The following is a 25208-nucleotide window of genomic DNA, read 5'->3' as shown; positions in this document are numbered from 1 at the left end:
TCACTATACCCGACACCTTGTGTCTTTTTATTCCAGTAGCTATTTCTATGAGCTCCACTTAACTGAGCCCTTTGCAATAAGGAGAGCACTATATGCTTGTATTGCAGTCCAGGTGACTTTGATGTGCCTCCCGCGTGAGTTGAGTAACATTACACACCAAGGAAAAATCAGACATAGAAGGACTTCATTTATTTGCATAATTTCAACCCTAAAACAGAGATATTCTCCTCAAGACACATAAAAACACAACTCTGTCCTACTCGGGATTCTAGTAACCACCAATCTAATGTTCATAAGAGAATACCAATTTAGGAGAGTGTATAATACCAAAGAGTTCCAAAACTTCAGTATTGCGCTATCCCTGCAATAAACATAAGCCTTCTAGATACAAACAGATAGGTATACCTTCATTTCAGAGCACCTCATCAACAGTTCCATCACCCGCCCCTAACCTTGGAATAATATGCACTTCTTTAACTCATCATGCTTAACCCTACCTTACCTCACCTAACAATTCCATTTGACAAGCAGTTCTACCCTCAAAACCCTGCCCCGAGTCCACCCCAACACCAGTTGTTGATTTTGATCCTCAGGTATGCACTGCAATATTTGAAAGTTCCCGATGTCCTTTAAGAATTAAGGTGCTCACTACACTGAAGATAACAAATGTGGAGGCACCAACATACACACACACATATTAAAGTAACTAGTATGCATTCACAAAGACAAAATCAGCACATATAGCATACAAATGTGTCAGTCGCCTCAGCAGATCCTTTAGTCTTTTCAATGAACGATCAATAGAATAAACTGGTGCTAGCTTCTATTTTAGGCACTATCTTCCAGCACTCTACTTCCATGAACCCATGTAAAGCAGTTAACTATTTTCCCAAGCCATTATTTGGCAGTTGCCTAGGAACTGGCTTATTCCCTATAAAAATGTTTATTTTTTATTTTTTATAAACCTCTAGATCTATGTATATTCCAATACACCAAAAGCCAACTGGACGAAGCTCGTCTCATGATAAAATTGCAACGAGAAACAGAATAAGAATCCTCTGTAAAATGGTCTGTAGCGCCCAGCAACCCACATTGTGCTCTTGTCTGAACATAACCACACTCACCGAAAGAGGTTTTCAGCTCCAGCCCTCATCCGCATCTCCTTGTTGATCTGCTGGTTGATGCGGGCGCGGCGGTGCTGTAGCTTGCTTCGCTGTGTCTGTGCCAGGGGATCACAGCCCTAAGATATGAAGAAAACAATATTATAAATAACTAGTGAAACACCAGAAGTACAATATAGATTAGTGGATTATAAATAATGAATTATAGCAAACCACACCACATAACATCACCGAGACCTAGAAAAAGACAGCCTTGTGCGGCATGCAGTAATTCTTGGTTCTGGGTCAAATTCAACACAGATTAGCTAAACGGTTGGATTGCCTGAAAGAGTCAATGAAGGCAAAATAGTTCTAAAGTAGTGTGTGTTCACATCATTAACACTCAGTATTGCTATCCTGCAAGCAAGATGTACAAAGTCCAGGACTGAAGGGTTATTTGAGTATTTTAAGGACTCCCATTATGAGCAAAACCAAAATGTACAAAATTGTGCAGTATGGATCACAATTGCCAGAGGTGTAAAGACCACACAACACTCCCCTCGAAGGGATAGTGTGTGCATGAATAAGTGCATATTTTTATCTCCCCCAAGCATGGATGCTGTATGTGGGGAGCAGTGGTCACATCACTATCAGCATGGAAGAGGAGCGTTGAAGCAGGTCTCTTGCATGAATGCTGTGCAAGGAGCTACTGGCTTCATCTCACATGGATGTGGAGTATGGGGACAAAAAGCCTCATACTGGCCCAACACGGAAAAAGGTTAACCATGAAGAGATCCTCTCCTGTGTCAGGAACTCAAAATCCTGGTACTGACCCAACAGTTACAATGGTAAATATTAAAATCAGAACAAACTCACAGTGATAAATTTAGGCTGGTCTTGATGAAAGTGTTGTAGTTTACCTTTTACTTGTTGCACTCTCCCTACAGTAGTTCTCTGCCTTCCTGCTCAGCTTGTGATGAGGTCATGTAGAATGTTGGGTTGGGTTTGGATGTGGTGAGAGTCAGTTGGTGTGGATGGGCTGAGCAGCGAGGAGGCTGCTCCTGGTGGGGCATCTAATGGACTTACTATCTTCCTGTGATCTACTGATGTGATTATCTTTATGAATAAACCTACGATATTATCTACATTACAACTGGTCTCAAAGGATTATCTTTATTTACAATACTGGCGACGAGGTAAAAAGAACTGCGTGAAAGATTACCTGGACTACCATGGACTTTGGACTAACCTGGAACTAAGCAAGTAACAAAATTTACAAGAAAGAAGATTATCAAAACGACACCCTGGCAAGCCCCACCAGTGTTCTTGGTCAACAGAACAGCCTGCAGTCCAGAGCGTTGTAAGTTGTGGCTTTCATATCAGCCTTGCTTTTCATTTGGATTTTTTCCTCAATATTGCTCACTTTCTGACTGTCCTATTATCATTTTTATTTGGTCTGCTTTCCTGCTGCCCGTTAAATTTGACTTGGGACCTGTGGCAGCAGGGGGTGAGTTTGTTCACGGCTTAAGCGGGCTGATTACAAGCATAGAGATTTACCTGGGACAAGAGGCGGCACCTGGTGAGTTTACATGATCTGCGTTTGCAGCGCGTCCTGATAGTGGAAGTGACTTTACAAGATCTGCAAGCATAGAGATTTACCTGGGACAAGAGGCGGCACCTGGTGAGTTTACATGATCTGCGTTTGCAGCGCATCCTGATAGTGGAAGTGACTTTTCAAGACCTGGATGTAGCCTATCCAACCAATTGCTGGCCAAACAGAACGTGATACCAAGTGTCCCACTAGCCCTATTTTGTTTACCTTTGTGCTGTACAGGACTGTTAATAATTTGTGCTACTTTTTTGTTCTTTTGATGGTAAACCTTTGAGCATATCCATAAACATAGGAGTTTTTTTGGAGATAAATATATTTACATTAACCATTGCACAGTCCTTAATTTATAAAAGAAAGAGTACAGGGCCCCCAAGCTCTGTTCAGATCCAGGACAGCGCAATTAAACATTGATGCGCCTACTACAAAGCTGGTAGTCTTAAATACACTTGATGCCTCTTGAATTCACTACCATAACTCTTGTAGGTTTCACCAGTCTTCCTATGTGACAGGTTTTCCATCTTTATCTGTCTTTCAGATCTTTGTGTTTTCCCCTCTTTGTACTTGGTTAGTATTTGATGCGGAAAATAAGTACTGGTGACGCCACTGGCAAATACAGGCTCAAATTAAACACGGCATTGCCTATTGCATCTCCCCTGAACACCTTTTTTCTCAACAATTACCTTACAATCATGACTGCAGACAATTCACTATACTGGCATTCAGGAGCAGAGAATTTTCGCACTCAGTCCTGTTATGCAAATTCTATGGCAACAGGGTAAAAAGTATGTATGTATGTGGTATTTTTAAAATGCAAACCTAGCCATAAAAAGCAGCGGAGTACAACAGAGGGTCAAAGGCAAGTATACAGTGCACGAGTTATAATAGATCTGGGTTCTGGGAGCAAAAGTGTACTGTACCTGCATTGTGATATTGCTCTTTAAAGAGATGCATCTTCAACTCTTTCTAATTTGGAGAAGCACTGGGCCAGTTCTGAGGGATACTGGGATGTTATTCCAGATCCCGGGTGCACAGATAAAGATAATTGATTTGCCCAAGATAATACAATTGTAATACCAAGAAGTCAGGGTTAAAAGTTTAACGTTTGGGGCGTGGCCAAGGCAGTCAACATGGCGGACATAACTGAACAGAGCTCCGTCCCGCCGATTCATCATTCGTTAATATATCCTGCCTCCCTCGCACCACGAGAGTGTCCCGGTGTTGTGCGGTGCACCGGAGGGTGCCCGGCAGGCTTGGTGTGAATCTGGGCCATTTTTGAAGTACGGAAGGTGCCGAAATACGCCCGGAGACGGAGCGGCCTGCTCCATAAAGTGGTGCCGGGGACCTCGAGTTTGGTGGAGCCCGGAAAGGAGAAGGGCCGACTGCGCTGATCAGGGAGCAGCACTCCTGGTGAAAGGGTGAGGAGTAGACGTGCGCGATCTAGCGGCGCAGGCAGGTGGATCCAGGACTGCGGTGGTGAATTGGATGGGGGCCGCGTAGCCGAGCCCGGAGAGCTGGACGTTGGATGGCCGGAGGTGGAGGCGACGGCCCGGAGGCATGACCGGGGCCCGGAGGTGACTCGCACATAGTGAGCAGACCCGGAGGTGCGCAGAGACGGCCTAGAGTGATATCGTGAGCAGAGGTGCGGATACTGAGACCCCGGCGGTCGTGTCGGACCACGGAGGGCAAGACTCCACACTCGCAAATGAGTAGGCTTCTCCTGGAAGAGAGGTGCAGCGGCGGGCGCCCCGGGCCGGGCCCTTGGAGCGGCCATCTTGAGTTGGATGCAGTGTAATGGTCGTATGGACACCGGGAGCGCCGCGATAGAGAATGTATATACGGTAAGCTCCATTAGACCGCCCGTCAACCACAGATGAACTGGTCTGAGCCTTAGACTGGAGAAGTAGGAGCCCCTTGGTGGACAGACGTACAGAAAGGAGCCGTGGTGAGTTCGCAGGGAGGGCACTGGGAGTCGCCGGCTGCTTGACTGTCTGAACCCGGTGCTCCGCGGGGGGAGACATCTTGCAGAGGGGGAGCCCCCCCGTGGTGGCGAGGTACCGGACCCACGCGAGACGCAGGAAGAGACCCGGAGATCGACACTATCAGCCGTAGATCATGACCAGAGGCTGGAGCGGCGGCGGAGCCTCGAAACAGGGGACTATCGACAAATTCACCGGCCCGAGTGGGAATGCCGGAGCCTCGGGGGGTCACCAGGTCCAGGGGCCGGACAATGCGGCTCTGCTGGCGGCGATCACTCAATCTAGGGACATGTTGGATGCCAAAATAGGAGCCGTTGGGGCTGATTTCACTCTGCTGCGCCAAGATTTGCACAACGCAGTTGCCCGTATTACAGAAGCAGAAGCCCGGATCACTGGAGTGGAAGACGACATGGTGATATTAAAGAAAAAAGTAGCCAGTATGGAAGGAATACAGAAGGGCCTGGCGCTCCGGGCAGAGGATGCTGAAGGGCGGGCTCGGCGCAACAATCTAAGATTTGTTGGCTTTCCGGAAGACTGTGAAAAGGGCAACATGGAGGCCTTTCTCACTAAGTGGCTAGAGGGCTGGCTCCCACCGGAATCCCTCTCTCGTTGCTTTGTCATTGAACGGGCACATAGAGCGCTTACACAGAAGCCGCCGGTTGGCGAGCGGCCACGGCCGGTGATAGCCAAGCTACTCAATTACCATGACCGGGACACTATTCTGAGACAAGCCCGATTGAAAGAGCCCCTCATGTGCGACAATCAGCGGATCCTGATATTCCCAGACTATACAAGGTTGGTGCAGCAACAGCGGCAATCCTTCACAGCGGCTAAAACTCGCCTGAGAAACCTCAAAATCGAATATGCCTTACTTTATCCGACTAGTCTACAAGTGGTCTACCAGTCACGTACTCTGTTCTTTAATTCCCCTGAAGAAGTGTTCACCTGGACTGATGAGACAGTACGAATTAGACCGTATACTCCGCCGGCACGAGACTCTGATTCATCCTCCTCAGCGGTGCCGCCAAGGACCCCCAGACGCTCACGAAGTAGAAGCAACTGGAGATCCCGCTCTTCGAAACGCTCTCCCGCTAATGGGGGGAAGTTCGGAGGAGACCAAGCCTCCAGACACCCAGAAGGTGGATCCGTGAAGGGCGAAGGAACACAGGTTACCTTTCTGGACTATATATCACAACACAGGCAAGGTGAGAGGACGTAGAAAGCCTAGCCGGATGATGAAAGCTTTTCAGTAGCACCGAAATATTGTGTGGCAGACTGTAGACCTACAGACACGGGATGCGGGTTGGGTGGGGAGGGACGGACTAAAAGGCGGACACGTGCCTCAGGTTAGAGGAAGTTCGATAATCTAAAGGTTAAGTTGGGGAGTTGGGGGGCTCCGTTGGGATAAACGGTCTCGGGTATCCCGTTGGGGGCTAGAGATATCCTATGCCGCGACAGGTACTTCAATGTTGCTGAGGTATGGGGGGGGGGGGGGGGGGGGGGAGGTCGGGGGTTGAAGAAGAGTTGAAGAAATGTACGCTAAGTTGGGTGTTTTGGAGGGGGGGAAGAGGGGGGGAACTGAAAGTTAAGGGATGGGGGGGAGTGGGGGGGGGGGGGTGGGGGGAGTTGTTCTGCACATGGCTGTCTCAAATGATGCTGTTGGTGTGTCCATGCCCACTAAGCCCATTGCTAACTCTGTTGTTGCACCTACGCCTAGAAGGCTGCACCTACGCCTAGAAAGCTGAAAACTCTGAGCGGAGACCTACTGGGGCCTCAATGAAAGTGATGAGTTGGAATGTGCGGGCTGTGCTCGATAAGATAGAGAGAGGCGCAGTACTAAGGATGGGGAAAATAGAGAAGTAGACATACTACTGCTGCAAGAGACACACTTACTGGGCAACAATGCACTTAGCCTGCAGAGATACGGCTATGATCAGGTTTATCATGCAGGGTTTGTGAGGGGGTCTCGGGGGTGGCGATTTTGATACACCGCAGATTGTCCTATACTCACACGAAGCAATGGACTGACCCGCAGGGTAGATATGTTTTCATACAAGGGATGATAGGCACGGAGTCACTAATAATTGGGAGTGTGTATGCCCCACCCCCACTACAGTGGGCACTGATTGAGAAACTGTTCACAGTATGGGCTGAGATTCCGGAGGGATTGGCAATGATTGGAGGGGATTGGAATGATGTCATGCAATGCCGACTTGATCGTTTCAGGCCCGGGGGTGACCCCATTACCGATACTCCCACCAAACTGAGCGACATGGTACAGGGCATGGGCTGGGTGGACACATGGCGCTACTTACACACACATGAACGAGAGTATTCCTATGTCTCAGCGGTTCACAAATCGTTTGAGACTTGATTATATTTTTGTCCCCACTGCCGTTGTGAGGAGGGTTACCTCGGCGTCTATTCTACCGCGTGGACTGTCGGATCACTCTCCAGTTGTGATAGAAGTCACCCTAGACAAGGGGAGACAGCCATTTGGATGGCGCCTCTCCGCGTGGAACTTACAACAAGAAGCCTACCAACGTCATATGGAGGTGGCTATTGCTTGCTACTCTGAGGAGAAATTAGGCACCGTGTCTGACATAAGGACAGTTTGGGAGGCCCTGAAGCCCACGCTTCGTGGGGTGAATATAGCCTGGTGTGCAGCAGCGCGCCGGAAACGGAAAGAGGAACTAGTGAAGGCCGCAGCGACTGTGGAGTTGTTGGAGACTCAATGCGGGGCTGCGAGTCATCAAGAGGGAGTAGGGCAGTTGCTTCTGGCGCAGCAATCATATGCGTCCCTACTGTTGGACGAGGCTCGGCAAGTCTGGCTGGCAACAAGGAGCAGAATCTATCAGTGGGGTGATAAGTCCAGTACAATGCTCCACAGGCTCTGCCAGAGCACGTTTCAGGCGCAAGTGTTACCGGGTCTTAGGGATGATACTGGGGCCTCAATCTCAGCCCCGAAGGAGCTGGCAGATAGCTTCACCCGCTACTTCGCGGCCCAACATGCTCCGCGGGAGTATCTACCTGCGCTGGACGTTGATAAATTCATAACTGACCTTCCACCCCGCGCACTCCCAGATGATATTCGGGAACATCTTGAGGTTCCGCTATCGTCTGAGGAACTGGGCACAGCCCTGGGAGAGCTCAATACCGGGAACTAGGCCCCAGGGCCTAATGGGTTTCCAAGCGAGTTCTTCAAAAGATATCACCTCCAGTTAGGGCTCCACTACAAGGCTGCCCTAGAGGCGGCGAGAGAGGATGGCTTTCTCCAGCGGACTAGAGGCATGCAGAAATTGTGGTGTTCTGCAAACCTGGAAGGCCCCCAGACCGACACGAGTCCTACAGACCGATCTCCCTTGTATTGAGACCAAAATATTGGCCAAGGCGCTTGCAAATAGACTACTCCCATATATCACGGAACTGATCCACCCGGATCAGGCCGGATTTATGCCCCAAAGAGCGACGAGGCACAACACCAGTAGCGCACACGTGGCAGTGGAGGCGACGGGTAAGACCGGGGATCAGGCAGCACTGCTACTGGCGGATATTGACAAGGCCTTTGACTCTGAGTTGGACCTATCTATTTGCGCTCCTTCCACGTCTCAATCTGGGGCCCCAGTTCATGTCCTACATACGGCTGCTATACACCGACCTGACAGCCTCTGTGAGGGTGGCAGGAGAGACATTGGCGGCCTTCCTAACAGGGCGGGGCACCCGACAGGGGTGCCCCCTCTCGCCATACCTATTCGCTCTTGCTATGGAGCCGTTAGCTGCATGGGTCCGGATAGATGCGCATCTGCGGGGCTGTGAGTGGGAGGCAGGACCCTCGGATAGAATCGCATTATATGCTGACGATGTTCTGTTCTTCCTTACAAATGTGAATCGGTCCGGGCCACGGGTCCTAGAGATAATGAGAATTTTTGGAGAAGTATCAGGGCTATATCTAAACCCACGGAAGTCCACGCTCTGGATGCTGGGTGACACCACCGGGATTGGGACGTGGGCCTCGACACTACAAATAGCGACGGTGGGTCTCATGTACCTAGGAGTGTTTTTGACGGTCTCACCGGCAATTGCTTGGGAACGTAATATCGTCCCGGTGTGGGATAAAGTAAAACAAGAGCTGAAATGCTGGTCCCGAATGCCCCTTAATACCTACGGCAGGTCAGCAATATTTAAGATGGTTGCCCTCCCCGCATGCTATACCAGCTACAGAATCACCCATACCCGATCCCATCGCAGTGATTCCGACAGGTAAACTCCGCTCTAAGCCAATTTTTATGGGCAGGGGGAGCGGCGCGCGTGGCTCTCCGTACCTGTATTTTGTCCACATATTATGGGGGATTGGCGACGTCCGATATCTTGTCCTATTACCAAGCATCCCATCTTGCAGTCTTGAATGAATGGTGGTACGGAGACAGGGGAGACCCGGCATACGCCCTTGAGAGGTACCTGATGGACCCAGATACATTGCACACCATTTTGTACTCGGCAAGGCTGAGAAAGGGGCTGCCTAGAGCAACCCAGGTGGTCTTTCAGCTCTGGCGACAATCATTACGTCGTATGGGATGGTGGGGAAGACTGACAAGTGACCCCACTCTGGCAAAATGGGCAGCTGCGGACATTGGCATTGTTGCAGGGCTTCCGAGGTTGGCACGTAATTGGAATTTCTGCTTTGGGCCATGTCCTGAAGGGCACAACACTTAAATCCTTTCAAGACCTTAGTGAAGAATTCGAAATGACCCGCACTCAGTTCTTTAGATATCTACAGTTACGGCATGCCCTTACACCCACACTGGCGGAACTGAATACCTTGCCCGAATTTAGCCCGATAGAGGCGAAGGTGTTCATGGGGGATCTTGGGGAAAAGAAAATATCCTGTATATACCAGACACTAGTTACACACTGCTCTTCAGATCTACAGCCATTACGAGATAACATGTGAGAGATGTGGGGGGAGTTGAAGGAGGAGGATTGGCGAGAAGCTCTTGAATCCCCCAGGGGGGCGGCTATCGCCGTGCGCCTGCGTCTAACACAGTTCAAATACTTACACCGGGCATATTATACTAGAGAGAGATTGTGGAGGGCAGGCCTGATTGAGTCTCCAGCGTGTCTGAGATGTGGCCACGACATGGGTGACTTCCTGCATACAGTATGGGGCTGTAGTGGCCTGGTGGGATTTTAGACTGGGGTGTGGAACTGTCTGCCGGAGGTGCTGGGGTGGGACCTCCCACGTACCCCAAAATTGTGCCTACTTCATGTTCTGGAAGGGGTAGGAGGCAACATCTACAAGAGACACTTACTCCTGTTGGGCCTTACGGTAGCTAAGAGGGATGTGGCTCAGGCATGGAAAGACCCCAGAGCTCCCAAAGTGGTTGGGTGGAAAAAAGGCCTTGACTATTGCATGGGGTTGGAACGGCCGGTGTTCGAAGCCAGAGGCTGCCCCAAGAAACATTATAAAATATGGAAAAGGTGGGCGGACGCGGAGGGGCAGGTGTGATGGGAACTTAGGGGCGAGGATGTACATACTGTTTGATATACGGACAATTTATGCAGTATCGGAGAGACGCTGTGCAGGGGGTGGGAAGGGGAGGGAGGGGTCAGGGTGGTTGGGAAAGGGGGTGGAGGGGTTGGAGGGTATGTTTTCTAATGTTAAATTGAATCACTGATTATGATGTACTGTGCTTGCTGCAGTTCCTCCGGGGTACGGAGTGCTGTGTCTTCTATGCGATTCTTCAATAAAAAAAAGTTTTAAAAAAAAAAGTTTAACGTTTCCACGTTTTTTGTTGTTGCTCTTCTCGATGTCCACCTCCGCTTCCTCCTCCCCTGCTTCCTGGTGCCTCCTTCCCTATGAAATATTTTATTTCATTTCTCCGAATCCTCTTTCTCTTCTCCTCACTTCACCTTGATTAATGTGTCCCAATCCTGCATGGCTTCACTTCCCGAACTCCCTCTGTGGCTTGACAGTGCAGATGTTACTAGACCTAATGTTACCCATTTAAAGCATAAATAGAGTGGGCTTTAGTTTTGACTACGAGATTATTTCTCTCGCACTTAATGGTACTGGCTGCTTGGTGTATCATTCGGCCCAATATTGAGTGACTGCATTGGAATGCACAAATGACTATTTTAAATTTAAATGATACTACATTTTTAATTTTTTTTGCTGTTTTATAAATTGCGAACTCGACCCGCTTTACATGAGCACCAGCTGCATTACAGACGGACACACTTATTTTTGTAGTCACAGGGAGATTAAGTGATTTGCCCAGATGCCAGAGCCTCCCATCAGACTTGAACCTGGTTCTCCAGCTTCAAAATCGACTGCTCTAGCTGTTAAGCTACAGTTACTTGCATCACACATTACATACACAAAGCAATCATTTTAGATGTATTTTTTTAACGTTTTTTGGGGAGAGGATGTGCTCTCATGGCTAAACTGCCGACTTTGGAGCTGGGAAACCAAGGTTCAAGCACACTTGTGGTCGTCTCCATATCCTGTGATCCTGGGCAAATCACTTAATCTCCCCATGCCCACCCCCCAAAAAATGAAAGTTTCCTTGTGTAACAAACTTGTGCTCATGTAAAGCGCTCCAATACCTTCGGGTCGAGTTTGCGCTATATAAATCTGCAAACAAAAAAAAACACAAAAAAACGGAACAACCTGTTTTTAAATGCGTTAGTCAGGACTCCAAGATGATGCACATCAACTACACCCGTGGTTATTTTCCTTGCTTCCTTTTCAGTAGCATGGAGTCCCAGCCAGCAGCAGAGGCAGGTTCGATGCCTCTGGGCATGATATCTCAATCCCCTGCATTTTTTTAACTCACCCCGATATTCTTTTTGTGTATGAAAAAGCAAACTCACCGTGAAAGGGCAGCCAGTTAAATTGTACATCTTTTGAAAATGTGTGAGAATTGACAAAGCCGGTCACATCACATTCAAGCATAATTTTTGCATACTTGCATGTGTCCCGACAATCTTACTCTAGTGTGCCGATGCCATCCATCTATCCATTATTTCGAGTCCTAAAGCTGAATTGAATCAAAACAGAAAGTAAACTAATCTCCCATTGATACATGGCAAAGATTTCAAGTAAAACCGTGGCTTGATGACAGAAGAAATGCCAGACTAACAGACTGAAAGACGCAGAAACTTCACCTGGACAGCCTCAAACCGACCCTACTAGCTTTTGGCCAGGAGGAAGTCAGGTGGGCAGACGTTACAAGGGCAGCAGAAGTAACTCTGAAGAATGCAACTACCCTGTCGCCTTGGTATGACATCTTCATACAGCCAGTGCCAGACTGTAAGCAAAATCAGTCCTGGCAAAAATATTGCAGCCAGGCTCACAAGGAGTTCTAGTTGGGTTTTATGTTTTAACTAATTTTCCTTCTGAAACCATGTGCTATGACCCCCCAGCATCTTCAGATGGACAGTATATGTATTATATGCCAACGAACCTGATTTAAGTGGGAGAATCCAGAATTCCTAGTTTTGTTTTGGATTCCTAAAAGCAGATTGGAGAGGTAGTACAATGTTGTACTATTCAGACTAAGGTTGTTGGAAGCCTTTTCAGGGCATGCAGGACTTACTGGGCCGAACCTTGGTGGGTTTTAAGGCTTTCCCTCCTGATGTCCGGGTAAAGACTTGCAATGGATCCTGAGCAACTGGGCTAAGTACCCGGTCTGCACTTGACTCTCTTTGGTAGTTGTGGACAAGCAGTTAAAGGCATCTGGAGCGACGAGCTAGTAATACAGATTAGTGAACACAGCTCATAAGACAGAGTGCACAATAGTATCAATAAATCAATGTCCAGTCAAACACTTGTTTTTATCACAAAAATAAGTATATTATTTCTAACTCTACACATTCATAGGCAAGTTAAGACATTTATAGGCAATAACACCTTACTCCCTTGAGGCCGGGGTTTTAGTGTTTCTTTAGCAAATCCCTGTCCCAACCGCTCCGCGCAATGCGGTTGAGGTTATTCCCCATTTACTGGTAGATGCATCCAGGGAACTAGTAGGCCTTCTTAGTGTTTAAAAGAGTCTTGGCGCTGCAGGGCTCTTAGCAGCAAGTCACATGGGACCCGGTAGGTTTGTTACCAGTCTTTCCTGCTCCCGCAGAGAAGAAGCATGCAGCGCATCAGCAGGGGCACGGTCCGCAGGCACTCGCAAGGCTCTGGTCCTGCTTGGTGAGTTTGCTACATGTGGGAGGAATGGCAGCTTTCGGAAAGTGCAGGCTAATCCTCTGAGCCTACACTGTTGTCCTAAGCAGAGATGGGAAGTGTTCCCCGATCCTACTACAGTTTTTTGGCATTTCCCAACAGTAAAAGGGGGGCAGGGGAAAGAGTGGATTCTGAAGCTCCTGATCTGTTTTGCAGTGATGCAGCGATGAATCCACAGAGTCCTCAATCAGTGTTTTTTGTGGCAGGTCAGGTGCTGTTCTCAATGATCGTTATGACAGACAGGTTGTCACGGTTTCCCAGTTCTCAGACTTTGGCCCGAACCTCACAGAACATTTATTTCCATCAGTTCCTACTAGCATACCGGGTTGCCGCCACACAGGCGCCGGCCCTCACCACAAGGCAGTCTGCCCACAGCGGCCTCTACGGGCTTTGGGCCTTGCTATCAGGCAGTAATTTCTTCAGCGGCCCCTCCTGGCATATGGGTTTGCCGCAACAGTGCTGCACCAGTTTTGCTCTTACTACCCGGCAAACTTTTCACAGCTATCTTCACGGCAGCCCTCTCCTGGCATACGGGGGTCGCAGACTAGAAACTTCACACAGGCAATGACCTGATCTTTGCAGCAGCCGTTTCCTCACACCTCGCGCCAGGAGCAACTAGACCGGGCTCCCCACTGGACCTTGCCCCCTCCAAAGCTCTCATCTTCCTAACAGGGCACACTAGTCTTGGCAAGCAGGCTGGTGCTGGTGCTCCAGAGCAAGTGGTCTTGGTATCCCTGGGTGTCGTCCCCTCACCCAGCAGGGAGATTAGTAGCACATGGTCCCCAGTCCTGGTCAGTGGCAGAAATCTTGCAGTTTCCCCTCACACATAGCCCGTCTGGCTGCTTGGCAGAGGACAGTTTGGGGGATAGCAAACTCCCCTTCTCACAGTTTATTTCCAGACACCAAATATGATCTAGGGTCTGGGTCTTGGAAGATTTATGGTGGGGTTCTGCTTCTTTTGAAATACACACCTCCTCTTGAAAGGCAGTCTGAGAGACTCTGAATGGATAGGCCCATAACACAGATCATGGGAGTGACTAGAGTTCACACCTGGATGCCAGACACAGTGATGTGCATCAAAAGGTTACTCCTAAACTTCGAGCCCCACCCTTAATGATTCCCTTATCAGCCCCATCTCCTTCCTGAGATGTGTCCAGACCCTTTCCTTGTAATCTATCACTGAATCAAAAGGGCACCCAATGAAGTGTATAGGGGGAGTCTCTTTCTCCTCCCTTTTCCAGTGTGTCCCACCCAGCTCACAGGAACACAGGAATACACAAATTTGCAGCGGTGGGCAGAATTTGCGTAGCCGCGCTACGCAAAGCTCTGCAAAATGGTAAAAAATATCCGTGAGCACACGGAATTGCCTGTTCCACCCGTTCGCAATGCTTTTTTCCTGTTCCTGAATGCGGTTTACGTGCTCGGGGAGAAATATCTTGTTAACATGCCTTTTGAAAGCACGAAGAAGCAAAGAAATCCGCGAAGCAGTGGATTGCGGAATATTTGGCAATGCCGCGTTCTCCGCAGAACGCAAAATTACCCAAATGCCGCAAACGGAACGGAACTTACCGCCCAGGCCTACAAATTTGTCTGGGGTATTTCTCTACTTCCTCATGTCTTAACCATCGAGGCCTGGGCCTCCCAAAATGGAAGCCAAGGTCTTCCACATAATGTCCCATTACAGGAACATTTGTACTCAGCGTTTGTAAACAGCACACACACAATCCAGTATGGTCACCTCCATATATTGTGCCAGGACAGACATACCTACATTCAGCACAGACATTCACTCTGCGCGCACAGCTCAGTACTGTAGCCTTTCTGCATCTTGCCACTTCCAGGCACACATTCACCATCTAGCGCTGCGCAACACAGGACACTTCTTGTACTGTTCCCCTCACAGGTTTACTTACACCCAACACCTGTAATGATCATGTATGCACCTCCTAGTACTACATCTCTCATGCACTTTACTCCTCCCAAGTAAACATACACCCAGCACATGCATTTACCATCAACGCACTGCAGAGTACTACTCTAAGCCTGTAATTCCCAGGCACACATACAACCAGTGCAGAATGACCACTCCTGCACTGTGCAGCACTTCATATCTAACTGATGTATGCCAAGTTCGAGTTAAGCACTCAGTAGTGGAACTTTGAAAAGGTGAGTGAGCTGGTTGGCCACACTCCAGTAATACAGATCAAAAAGAACCTCTTCACTCCCCCGGATCACAACAAGATATGCTGCCTGCTGATTAATTCCTGGTGAAGGCGGTAGGCTTCCACCTCTAAGGGGGTTGTGCTTTAGTTACCCCTCCTGTTCAAACAAGACTGCAATCTGTGAGCCAGGTCTGTGTCACGGTGCACACAAATGATCCATGTTTGCCTATGACAACAAAAATCTGCGTTAGGGATGCAAACAATACAGCTCCGCACTCAGGGCAGGGACATGCGTCTATTGCCATGCAAAAGACTTTTCCGTCGAGTCTGTAGAACAGTAATTTTCCACAGTTACCATGCAACATATGTCGATTATAAACAAATTAAAATAAAATGGTTTACAATTTTTTTGTTTGGGGGTTGCGTAGGCCAACTGACCTTTGCTTTGAGGATTTAGGGTTCGGAGGAAGGAATGGCACTTTGTCCAGGAAAGTTGACACCTTTCATTGACAGAAAAAGAAAGGTATGTTTTCATCTTTTCAGATTCGTGAAAGGGTGCGAGCTGCAAGAGAGTAACAACGTTTCAATAGGCTCTACTGCAAGTAAATAAAAAACAGGCCCACGAACTACTGCGGAGTAGTAAAAAAAATAAATAAATATGGTGTACCCCTCAGGCTTCTGGGCCCTGGTGCCACTGCACCTGCTCCATTAATATGAACACCCGTGAGGAGCAGGCACGTGAGTGACTATAAAACAGTTTTCGGTTTCAGTTTATGATCACTCAAAAATAGATTAAACCTCTTCAAAACACGTTTGAAGTCATTCCATTTGCTGTTGCAGATGTCAATGTTGGCTATCTCTCTCTTCACATACAAATACATATTATTTCAAGAGCACACGGGTCAGCCGAGGAGAATGAACACTTTTACCCCGGGTCAGAAGCACGCCGATTCGATGCGTGGTCACAGCCAGAGGCCAGTCCGTCTTGCACATAGAAGGGCACGCACTTCAGAGCGTGCGTCGCGTGGCAGCCTTGCGTCAATCCTGTGGACATCCTTCTAAGAGTATCACTGCGTGTTAGGATCTTTAGCAAGCACCACACCCTGGCAAGCGCGCCACTCCTCTTCCCGCACAGAGTTACGAAACATCACATCATGTACAGAACACAAAAGCCGTGTCCTATAAATAGCCCGGCTTTGAAAAGTTGGTTCAAACTTTCGATTTCGCGCTGTGTGAACCATGAGAATCATCGAGGCTGATTCATCGCATAGAGTTTCCCAGGCCCTCGATGACTCACCTGCCAACTCATCCAGGCACTTTCTTACCAAGAAACTTTTTATGTACCACCTAATTCTGCTTGGCTGAGCCAAGGCGGCTTAGGGGGGCGGTACACATGTTGTTAGAATTGTAAAACATAATAGAAGCTGATGCACTAAAGGCGACAGACTGTTTTTTTCCAGGAATCCTTTTGGTGTTCTTTACTTCTCATAAAGCTGATCTCACCGCGATGGGAAAACGAGCTTAGTTTTCTAATTACAATCCTTTCTGCCCCTATCCTCTTCACTGCGACCCCCTCCCATTGTATTGGGTCCAGTGTGTGGCTGGACTTGCAGCTCCAGACTGACCTATTCATGCTGTCGGTCGGTGTCCTTAACCCATTCACTGCCAGGCCTTTCCCTCCCCTTTGCCATGCCTTTTTTGGCGATTTGGGGTAGTTCGCACTTTGGTCCCCATAACTTTTTGTCACATAAGGTATCCATTTTATTTCAACATCCTGAGGATTCTAAGGGTAACAAGGGTCTGTGGTTTCTCCTGGAGGAGACCAAGAAATTTGCCAAAATGCAGCAAAATGTAGAGGGGGTGGGGTGCAGGAAGAAAGCAGTGCTGAAATCACCATCTTCACAGCTTTTGTCAGAAAACTTTTTTCCACACAGTTTTTGGCATTTGGCTGGGATTTTTTTGTGCTTTCAATCTCCTTCCAATTAGTGGTAGAAATGGGTGTGCAACCAATAATGGATCCTGGAAAGCGATACATTTTTGAAACGTAGACAAAATCATGAATTCAGCAAGGGGGAATTTCTGTAGATCCTTCAAGGTTTTCCTATAGAAAGTAACATTACCTACATTTTCACCTACAAAACTTTTACTGTGGCAAATTTTTGAAAGAAATATAGTTCTGTCAGCAGGGCCCTTCTGGTTGCGGGGATATATTGGTTGTGTAGGTTCACCAAGAACCAGAGGTACCCAGAGTCAATACCTGAGCTGGAACCTGCAATGGTTTTTCATTGAGTACCGGGTACACAACAATGAATATGGTAAAATATAAATAGTGAAAAATAGGTATCAAGGAAACCTATGTATTTCCGAAATGGAAACAAGATATGGAGTTTAGAAGCTGTGGTTATTTGCACATCTCTGAATTTCTGGGTACCCATACTCGCATGTGAATTAGAGGGCATTTTTAAAATGCCATTTTCTTTTTTAACACGGTCTTACATTTGAAGGACAGAAATGCATAGAAAGGTGGTAACGCTTGTTCGACCATTCTGTATTCCCCCCCAAGTCTCCCGATAAAAACGCTACCTCACTTGTGTGTGTAGGCCTAGTGCCTGTGACATGAACTGGGTCAAAATGCAACGAGGACATCACATTTTTCCACAGAAAACACTCGTTTTTGCAATGTGTCTAGCGGTGGATTTTGAGCCCTATGTCAGCCGGCACCTAACATAACCTAGCAAACCTGTACATTTTTGAAAACTAGACACACAGGAGAATCCAGGATGAGGTGACTTGTGTGGCTCTCACCCGGTTCTTATCCAGAAACTCACTTGTGAGAGTAGGCCTAGTGTCCGCAACAGGCAACGCCCAAAACGCAACGAGAGCACATCACATTTTTCCACAGAAAACTGATTCTTTTTTACAATGTGTCAAACTAGATTTTGGGCCCTAGCTCAACCAGCACCTAGAAAAAGCTATTAAACCTGTACTTTAAAAAAAATACTAGACACCCAAAAGAATCCAGTATAGGGTGCCTTGTGTGGCTCTCGCCAGGTTCTGGTAGAAAGAATCCCTTGCAAACCTCAAACTTTGTTAAAAAAATAATAATAATAATTTTTCTCACATTTCTGTGATGGAAAGTTCTGAAATCTGCAGGGAGCCACAAACTTCCACTCACCCAGCAATCCCCCTAGTCTCCCAATAAAAATGGTACCTTACTTGTATGGGTAGACCTGGAGCCCACAACAGGAAATGGCCCAAATCCTACTGTGGACACAAAAAAGACTTGGTTTTGCAAAGGAGTCGCCTGCGTTTTTGGTCCCGGGTTCGGCGAGTGTAGTACATAGTGTTTCGCTCTAGTGTTTCTAGAATACTTAATTGGAATGTTTTACATGAAGAATGCACTTCAATGTTATGTTCTATGGTTTTGCTATGATATGTGGGTTATGTTTTGTGGCAGTTACTGGTTGCTGCTGTAGAGGAGAGTCCGCTCTTGTTGTATCTCTTGTACTCAATTAAAGGACTTACAACCCATATTGGATTCCATACCATCTATTTACTACAACTTTTGGCGATGATACCGGTCTACCCATCATGTCCTCTTTCATCCTCATTATCTCATTTGGAATTCTGACAAGAGCGGAAAAGATTACAACTTCTTCATGTCAATACTCGTGATACTTCAAGTGTTTTGCAGCAAAGAATCATTTTCAATGAGGTGAGCCTTTTATAGTCTTCTTAGACTAACTGGGATAACGTTTTCTTTCAAGCCTGCATGAAGAAAGGTTTTCTTAATTGACATTCGGTTGTTATACGTTTGGACATGTTCATTCTTCGACTATGTCTTTGCGATTGCTACTTGGCTTAAATTATGCTTAAGTGACTCTTAGCAGCTTTCACGGCCTATTCTGCCATAAAGTGTAGAGCACTAAGCAGTATGCATCGCAAACATTTTCTTTGGCATATCCTGCATCTGGTCGTCATTGGAAATTCAATAGCTGAGCATTTGGGGTGTTTGGCATGTCTGTAAATCATGTGAAGCTTACCTTAAGTCACGTAATTACTGCCTACGACCGTTAAGCGCTCTGACCATCGTTTCCTCCGACTGTATTCTCACTAATGATGACATCATGAAATGCCCTGGGGAGTTAGCGAAGGTTGGTGAAGTTTAATCTTGGATGATTCTGGTCTACTTTCTGTGACGCATCATCTCCTTCCAATCGGCTGCCCTGGCTTCACGTTGATACAAGTCAGTGTGCAGGTCCTGGAACACTTCTTATCCAATCAGCTCCACTGTCTACACGTAAACATACGTCAGCCCGCAAGCGTGAGAAGACATTTTGCTTTAGTCTCCATAACAACCCAGCACCAGTATACTCCTGTTTACCGACGCTACTCGCTTACGTGCGCGTTACTCTTCCGGATTTTCACTGTCATTCCAGAGGCTTCGTCAGCGATACACACGCCAATTGTGTATCTGAATAAGGATTTTAATCTCTACGGCGATACACACGCCATTACATCCTAAGGTACTGAACTTGGTTGAGTTCTATTTTATAAGTGTGGTCTACAATTATTTTCTCTTTCACACAAAACTTATTCTGGATAACTTCACTTACTGATTTTAAGTTTTTTTTTTTTTTTTCACCATGTCCACGCAAAGTTGCTCACAGAATTGTTCAGTGGTGCTTCCTCCGAGCTTTCTCCCAAATCCTGGTCAACCTGCTATATCATGGGAGGACTGGTTCCGATGTTTGACAATTACTTAGATGCCTTAGATGCACAGGAGTTTTCAGCTAAACGGAAGAAAGCACTTTTGTTGAGTTCATTGGGGAAAGAGGGCCAACGTGTTTTTAAGTTCCTCCCTCAAGCCCTACAGGCTAATGGACTAGCCCTTCCAGATGAATACAAAGAAGCTGTTAAGAGGCTAGAGGTTAGATACTCTAAAGAAGAAAACTTAGTTATGAATCAGTATAAATTCTACACTAAGAACCAAAAAAGTAGTGAATCTATTGATGATTTTGTGTCGAGACGTAGAGAAATATCAGTCAAATGTAAGTTTGGTAACATGACTGATGAGCTAATCAGGAATCAGCTCATAGTTCAATGCAACAATAAAAAAATTCAGGAACGTTTGTGGGCAGCTAAAAATCCAAACTTGCAAACTGCTATTAAATTGGCCAAAATAGTGGAACAGTCAGAAGGATGTATGAAAGAACTTGAGAAAAACTCAATCTCGAGTGTTGTCAATGAAGTCTCTTTTCAAGAGTCAATGGATCATCTTCATTGTGAGGAGGATCATGAAGTGGCAGCGATTATTTAATTTTTTTGCTTCATTATTCTGTATTTGTTTATTTTAGTTGCTTTAACAATAGAAAGGGAGAAGATGTGTAGTACATAGTGTTTCTCTCTAGTGTTTCTAGAATACTTAATTGGAATGTTTTACATGAAGAATGCACTTCAATGTTATGTTCCATGGTTTTGCTATGATATGTGGGTTCTGTTCTGTGGCAGTTACTGGTTGCTGCTATAGAGGAGTCCGCTCTTGTTGTATCTCTTGTACTCAATTAAAAGGACGTAAAACCCATATTGGATTCCATACCATCTATTTACTACAGCGAGCATCTAGGGAAACCTACCAAACCCGGACATCTCTGAAAACTAGACACCAGGGGGAGTCCAGGGAGGTGTGGCTTGTCCCCTGCAAACCTTAAATTTTATTTCTTTATTTTATTTATTTATTTAACTTGTAACGCGCAACAGCAACCCACAGTGGGTTTCCCGGCGCTAGGGATAGACTCAAGAAGAAAGGAACATATCAGGTAATACCATAAATTTAGGACAAAATAAAAATCACATTTCCGTACATTTCTGTGTGGGATCACAGCGTCAGCAAAAATGTCCTCTAACACCCAGCGTTCCCCCCAGGTCGCCCGATAAAAATGGTAACTCACTTTGTATGTGGGGGAGGGAGGGCAAGTGCCTGCTACAGGGAAGGGCCCAAAATATATTTTGGAGACATCAAAATTCTCTATCATTAAACAACCTGGCTTTGCAAGGGAGGGCACCTGCATTTGTTATCCTGGGCTCGGAGGCAATCTAGGGAAACCTAGCAAAGCCAGACATTTCTGAAAACTAGACACCTGGTGGAGTCCAAGGAAAAGTGGCTTGCATGGTGTCCCCAAGTTTTTCCTACCCAGAATCCTCTGCAAACCTCACATTTTCCCCTTTCTAATAGCACCCATCCAGTCTGCCTACATGCTCGGGGGGGCTGAGATAGCCCCAGGAGCACGTAGGCCGTGAAAGTGAAATGAGCCGTTCAGCTCCTTTCACTTTAAGTGTTATGACGTAGGTGCGGCAATCGCCATTACACTGAGGAAAAAAAAACACCTCAGGCAGCTGGGGAAGCTCTTTCCCAGCTCCAGAGGCTGAAAAAGTACAAAGGAAATCCCTCTGGTTACAGAAGAGGAATTTAAGAATGGTGTGCCTTGGACATAACAATTACCTCCTCGGCACCAGAGCGCCGCAGCCAAAGATGTAACCATTACGTCCAAGGATTAAAACGTTTTCGTTGGTGCAGTGTTCTTCCATGCACTTCCTGAAAATCCAACGTTAAGACAAAACTCTTTATCTAGTTCTGCATCGCTAGCAATAACAACAGACATTCCAGAATGTTCCTTTGTTTTTGTTGTTGTTGTAGTTGCATATGGTGTTAACTCGATGTATACAAACACATGGTGTTGTGTATGTAAGGATTATATTATTTACCCCAGAAGCATCGGTTTGTTGCATGAAGTGCTGTAGTTGCACATGCTCTGCATACTCCTGCACTTGCATGTGTGCACTGCTCAAGCCTGAGGTCAGGCTTGGAGCTTCCAGACCCTTGAGAGTGAGTTTTGGATACTTTGGGACCCTCAAAAGGACCTTCAGGAAGAAGTTCCAGAAGTTTGAATAAGTTTGGAGCAATTTTGAAAAAAAACTCCATAAGTGGACTGACTCGACCTGGCCAGCCAAGCCGGTGACCCTCAACTGAGAACCGGCCTGCCGTCCAGGTTTGTTCCGCTGAAAAGCTCCAGAGGTCAGACTTCCAGGAGTTGGCTGAAACCCAAGCTGGCGGACCCTCACCAAAACCATCCTGGTAAAGAGCAGCGAGTGACCCCTGAAGAAAAAGCTCCCAAAAAGTTATTAAGTCTGAACGCAGGAGAGGTGACCGGGACCAACCGCGAGAGTCAAGCTGCCCACCTTCAACCGTGAGCCAGCCTGAATCCCCGATTCATCCCGCTGAAAAGCTCCGGAGGTCTGACTTCCACAAGTTGACCGGGAGCTTGTAGCAAGGTAAGTCGGCGAACCCTCACAGACTCCAGACAGGCTGAGAGCTTTGAGAGACCCCGATAGAAAAGCTCCAGAATAGGTTTCCAAGTCACAAGGTAAAAACGTTGACTTTGTCCCAGTCTAGCGCGAACAGATGTCCCAATAGGCGCTATGGGTTTCTATGTGCTTTACAGTGCTAAATCTTTAAAAAATCATATCTACAGTTCAATACATACATTTGCTTTTGTTCTGGTGTAATTATAAAGATACAAACATTACCCATTTTCATAAATTGGTGTTGGATTTTTATTGCGTGTTGTGTCTTAATTATTTACTATATTGGTGTTTTTAAATGCTTTACATACCTGTTTTTGAAGTTGAGACTGCCTGTTCACAGCCAAGCTACCAAGGGTCGAGCAGGGGAATACTTTTCTGAGACCTATTCTAATCCCTAGACCGTGTTGGTGGCCTTATCAGTGGCAGATGCATATTTGCCACTACTAATAACCCACTTTCGAACATTTGGTGCTCTGCGGTAGGTATGAGGACTTGAGTTTAAAAAGTACACATTTCAGTAAAGTGAATTAAGGTTTTAAAAATCCTCTAAATTGTCTTAGAATAAAACATTGGAGTTTGATTTTTGGACTATATTTTTTTAATCCATTGTTTAGATTTTTCCAAAATTGTTCCATGTCTGTTGTGCCTAGTTATTGTGACCCAAAACTAGGGAACCATGGAGCTGGAGCTGGCTAAACTGCCTCAGTTAAGGATGGCTGATCTTAGGGTACAGTGGAGGCTGCCTGCTTCCAAAAAGATTAGGAAGGCAGAGTTGCTTAAATCCCTAAAGGCCAGGGCTGGGCTAGGGGAGGAGATTCAACGGGGGATGGAGGGTGTCCCCCTCGACCTCACCCAGGAGGGGGTGAGGATGGTGCCTCTTCTATTTTCTCTAGTATTAGCTGTGAGAAGTTGGCCCGATATGCAACGTTCGCTATTCTAGCGACCGCTATGTATCGTTCCAACGACCCTTATGGTGTTTGGTTGTAAGTCAACCTACAGACCAGCTATCCTAGTAGCGTGGATACGAGCAGTCTAAGGCTAAAGACTCGAGAGGGCGCCTTAAGCCAGCTGTTTACCACACATGTACCCCTTGAACACCCAGTGAAAGGACACCACACAAGTGTTATGAAAATAAACAATATATTTATTAAGAATCACAACAGCCCTGTACTCTTTATGAGGACAGGGTACTAAGCACAAACCAAATCTCTTTAGTAAATACTTCAAGTGCACAGTTTAAAGACAAGTGTCCGAGGACACGGAAAGGTTAAGGCAAGTCGGAAGCGAGGGACTCGGGACCCTAGAGTAAGGAGGCTATGCAGGCACCGAAATGCCGAGTTTACCTAGCCACGAGGGCTGCGGCTGCACAAGTCTTACAGGCGTCGGGGTCTTCGCTGACGAGCCAGGAGCCGGAAGAAAAGGAGTTGCTGGCCGGCGACCAGTGGTGTATAGTTCGTAGAGATTGATGAAAACCTGAAAGCAGAGGGGACCAAGTTCGTACTACTAGCCAGTAGTCAGAGGGTACCAGGAAGGCACCAGTTGGCCGTCACCTCGACCAGGTGAGTGGGCGACGCTAGGCTCTGCAGTCTCACGGACCAGGAGGCGTTGTCGGCGACCACGGTGGAGGTGCGAGCTGTCCCACGACGGATGTCGCTGTCGGCGTCTTGAGTGGACCAGGAGGGTCCGGGGTGCTTCTCAAAGAGATGGAAGCAAGGGCCAGTCTGGAGCAACCAGACCGGCAGTGTTGGTTCTCGGATGTCGTCACAGAAGGGCACAAGCCAGCGGCTAGTGACCAGACAACGTGCTGAGCAGTGAGCAGAAGGGCCCCACGCAGATCGTGGAGATGCTGGGAGACTGCACTTCGGTGCTGGAGCGGCTCAGGGTCGGGGCTTCTCGGACCCCAGAGCACTCACCAGAGAGTTATCTCGATGGTCGTGCTGGTTTTTAAGAGCGTGCAGGTTCTGATGATGGCCGGTCCCTCGAGGTCTCGTCGCACCCACAGATCACAGCTGAGCTGATGACGTGGGTAGAGGTCAGAGGTGCCAGGGAAGCCGGTTCTCGTCGAGCTGGGCCGTCGGATTCCTTGAGGAAGGACTTACAGCAAACTGCAGAGTTCTTAGGTGGTGCCCGCTGATGCAGGGTGACTACTCCTTAGTCACAAGGGAGAAATCTTGAGAAGAGTCTTGAAATCCTTTCGTAGAAAGTATTCTTGATTCAAAGATGATCTAATTTGGAAGGGTCCCCGCTCCGGCCTTTATCCTAAAGAAAGGGGCGGGTGCATGACTAGGTCCTGCCCTAAGGGTGGGACCAGGAAGGGGGGTAGTTACACCCCTCTCCCCTGCCGGACTTTCCCCAGGCCAGGGCTGTCGCCCCTGGAACTGGTTCTAACCGGCAGATGCGTAGTGAGCACCGGGGTGCCACTCCGCAGTCACCTTCTCGCAAAAGCCCTACCTACCCAGAATACACAAACCCTGTCTGGGACGGTGCGAACACCGCCCTCGACAGGAAACCCTTTGTCCAAGTGCTCCTCGCTGGAAGGACTCCCAGCAGCAGGAGGTCAGACTCGTGTCTGTGGTGGCAGCATCCATTTTGTGGAGCTGAGGCTTTCGTTAACTTTAACCGGGGTTCACAGTTACGTACATGTCGTGTCCCTCTAGAAGGGCGGAATGCTAACCTCGTCGCCAGAGTTGGTGAGAGGGCAGCATCCCGATTCGTATGACACCTTACTCGACATGTCTTGATAACGCGACACCGAAGTTA

The 25208-nt window shown here is 47.4% G+C and overlaps 1 protein-coding gene across 1 annotated transcript in view; it reads right to left on the bottom strand.

The window, feature by feature from the left end:
• The window catches only part of RHPN1 (rhophilin Rho GTPase binding protein 1), a 362986-nt gene that overhangs the window by 284545 nt on the left and 53233 nt on the right, over positions 1 to 25208 (bottom strand). Inside the window, exon 2 of the mRNA XM_086966302.1 lies at positions 1125 to 1240. Coding sequence (XP_086822428.1) covers positions 1125 to 1240 — 116 coding nt within the window. The remainder of the gene's footprint in view (positions 1 to 1124; positions 1241 to 25208) is intronic.

This window comes from Lissotriton vulgaris, chromosome 4_1 (genome assembly GCF_964263255.1).
Source record: "Lissotriton vulgaris chromosome 4_1, aLisVul1.2, whole genome shotgun sequence".
NCBI classification, from domain to species: Eukaryota; Metazoa; Chordata; class Amphibia; order Caudata; family Salamandridae; genus Lissotriton; species Lissotriton vulgaris.
The sequence above is the reverse complement of the archived record's forward strand: the minus strand, read 5'-3'. Positions and strand labels throughout refer to the sequence as shown.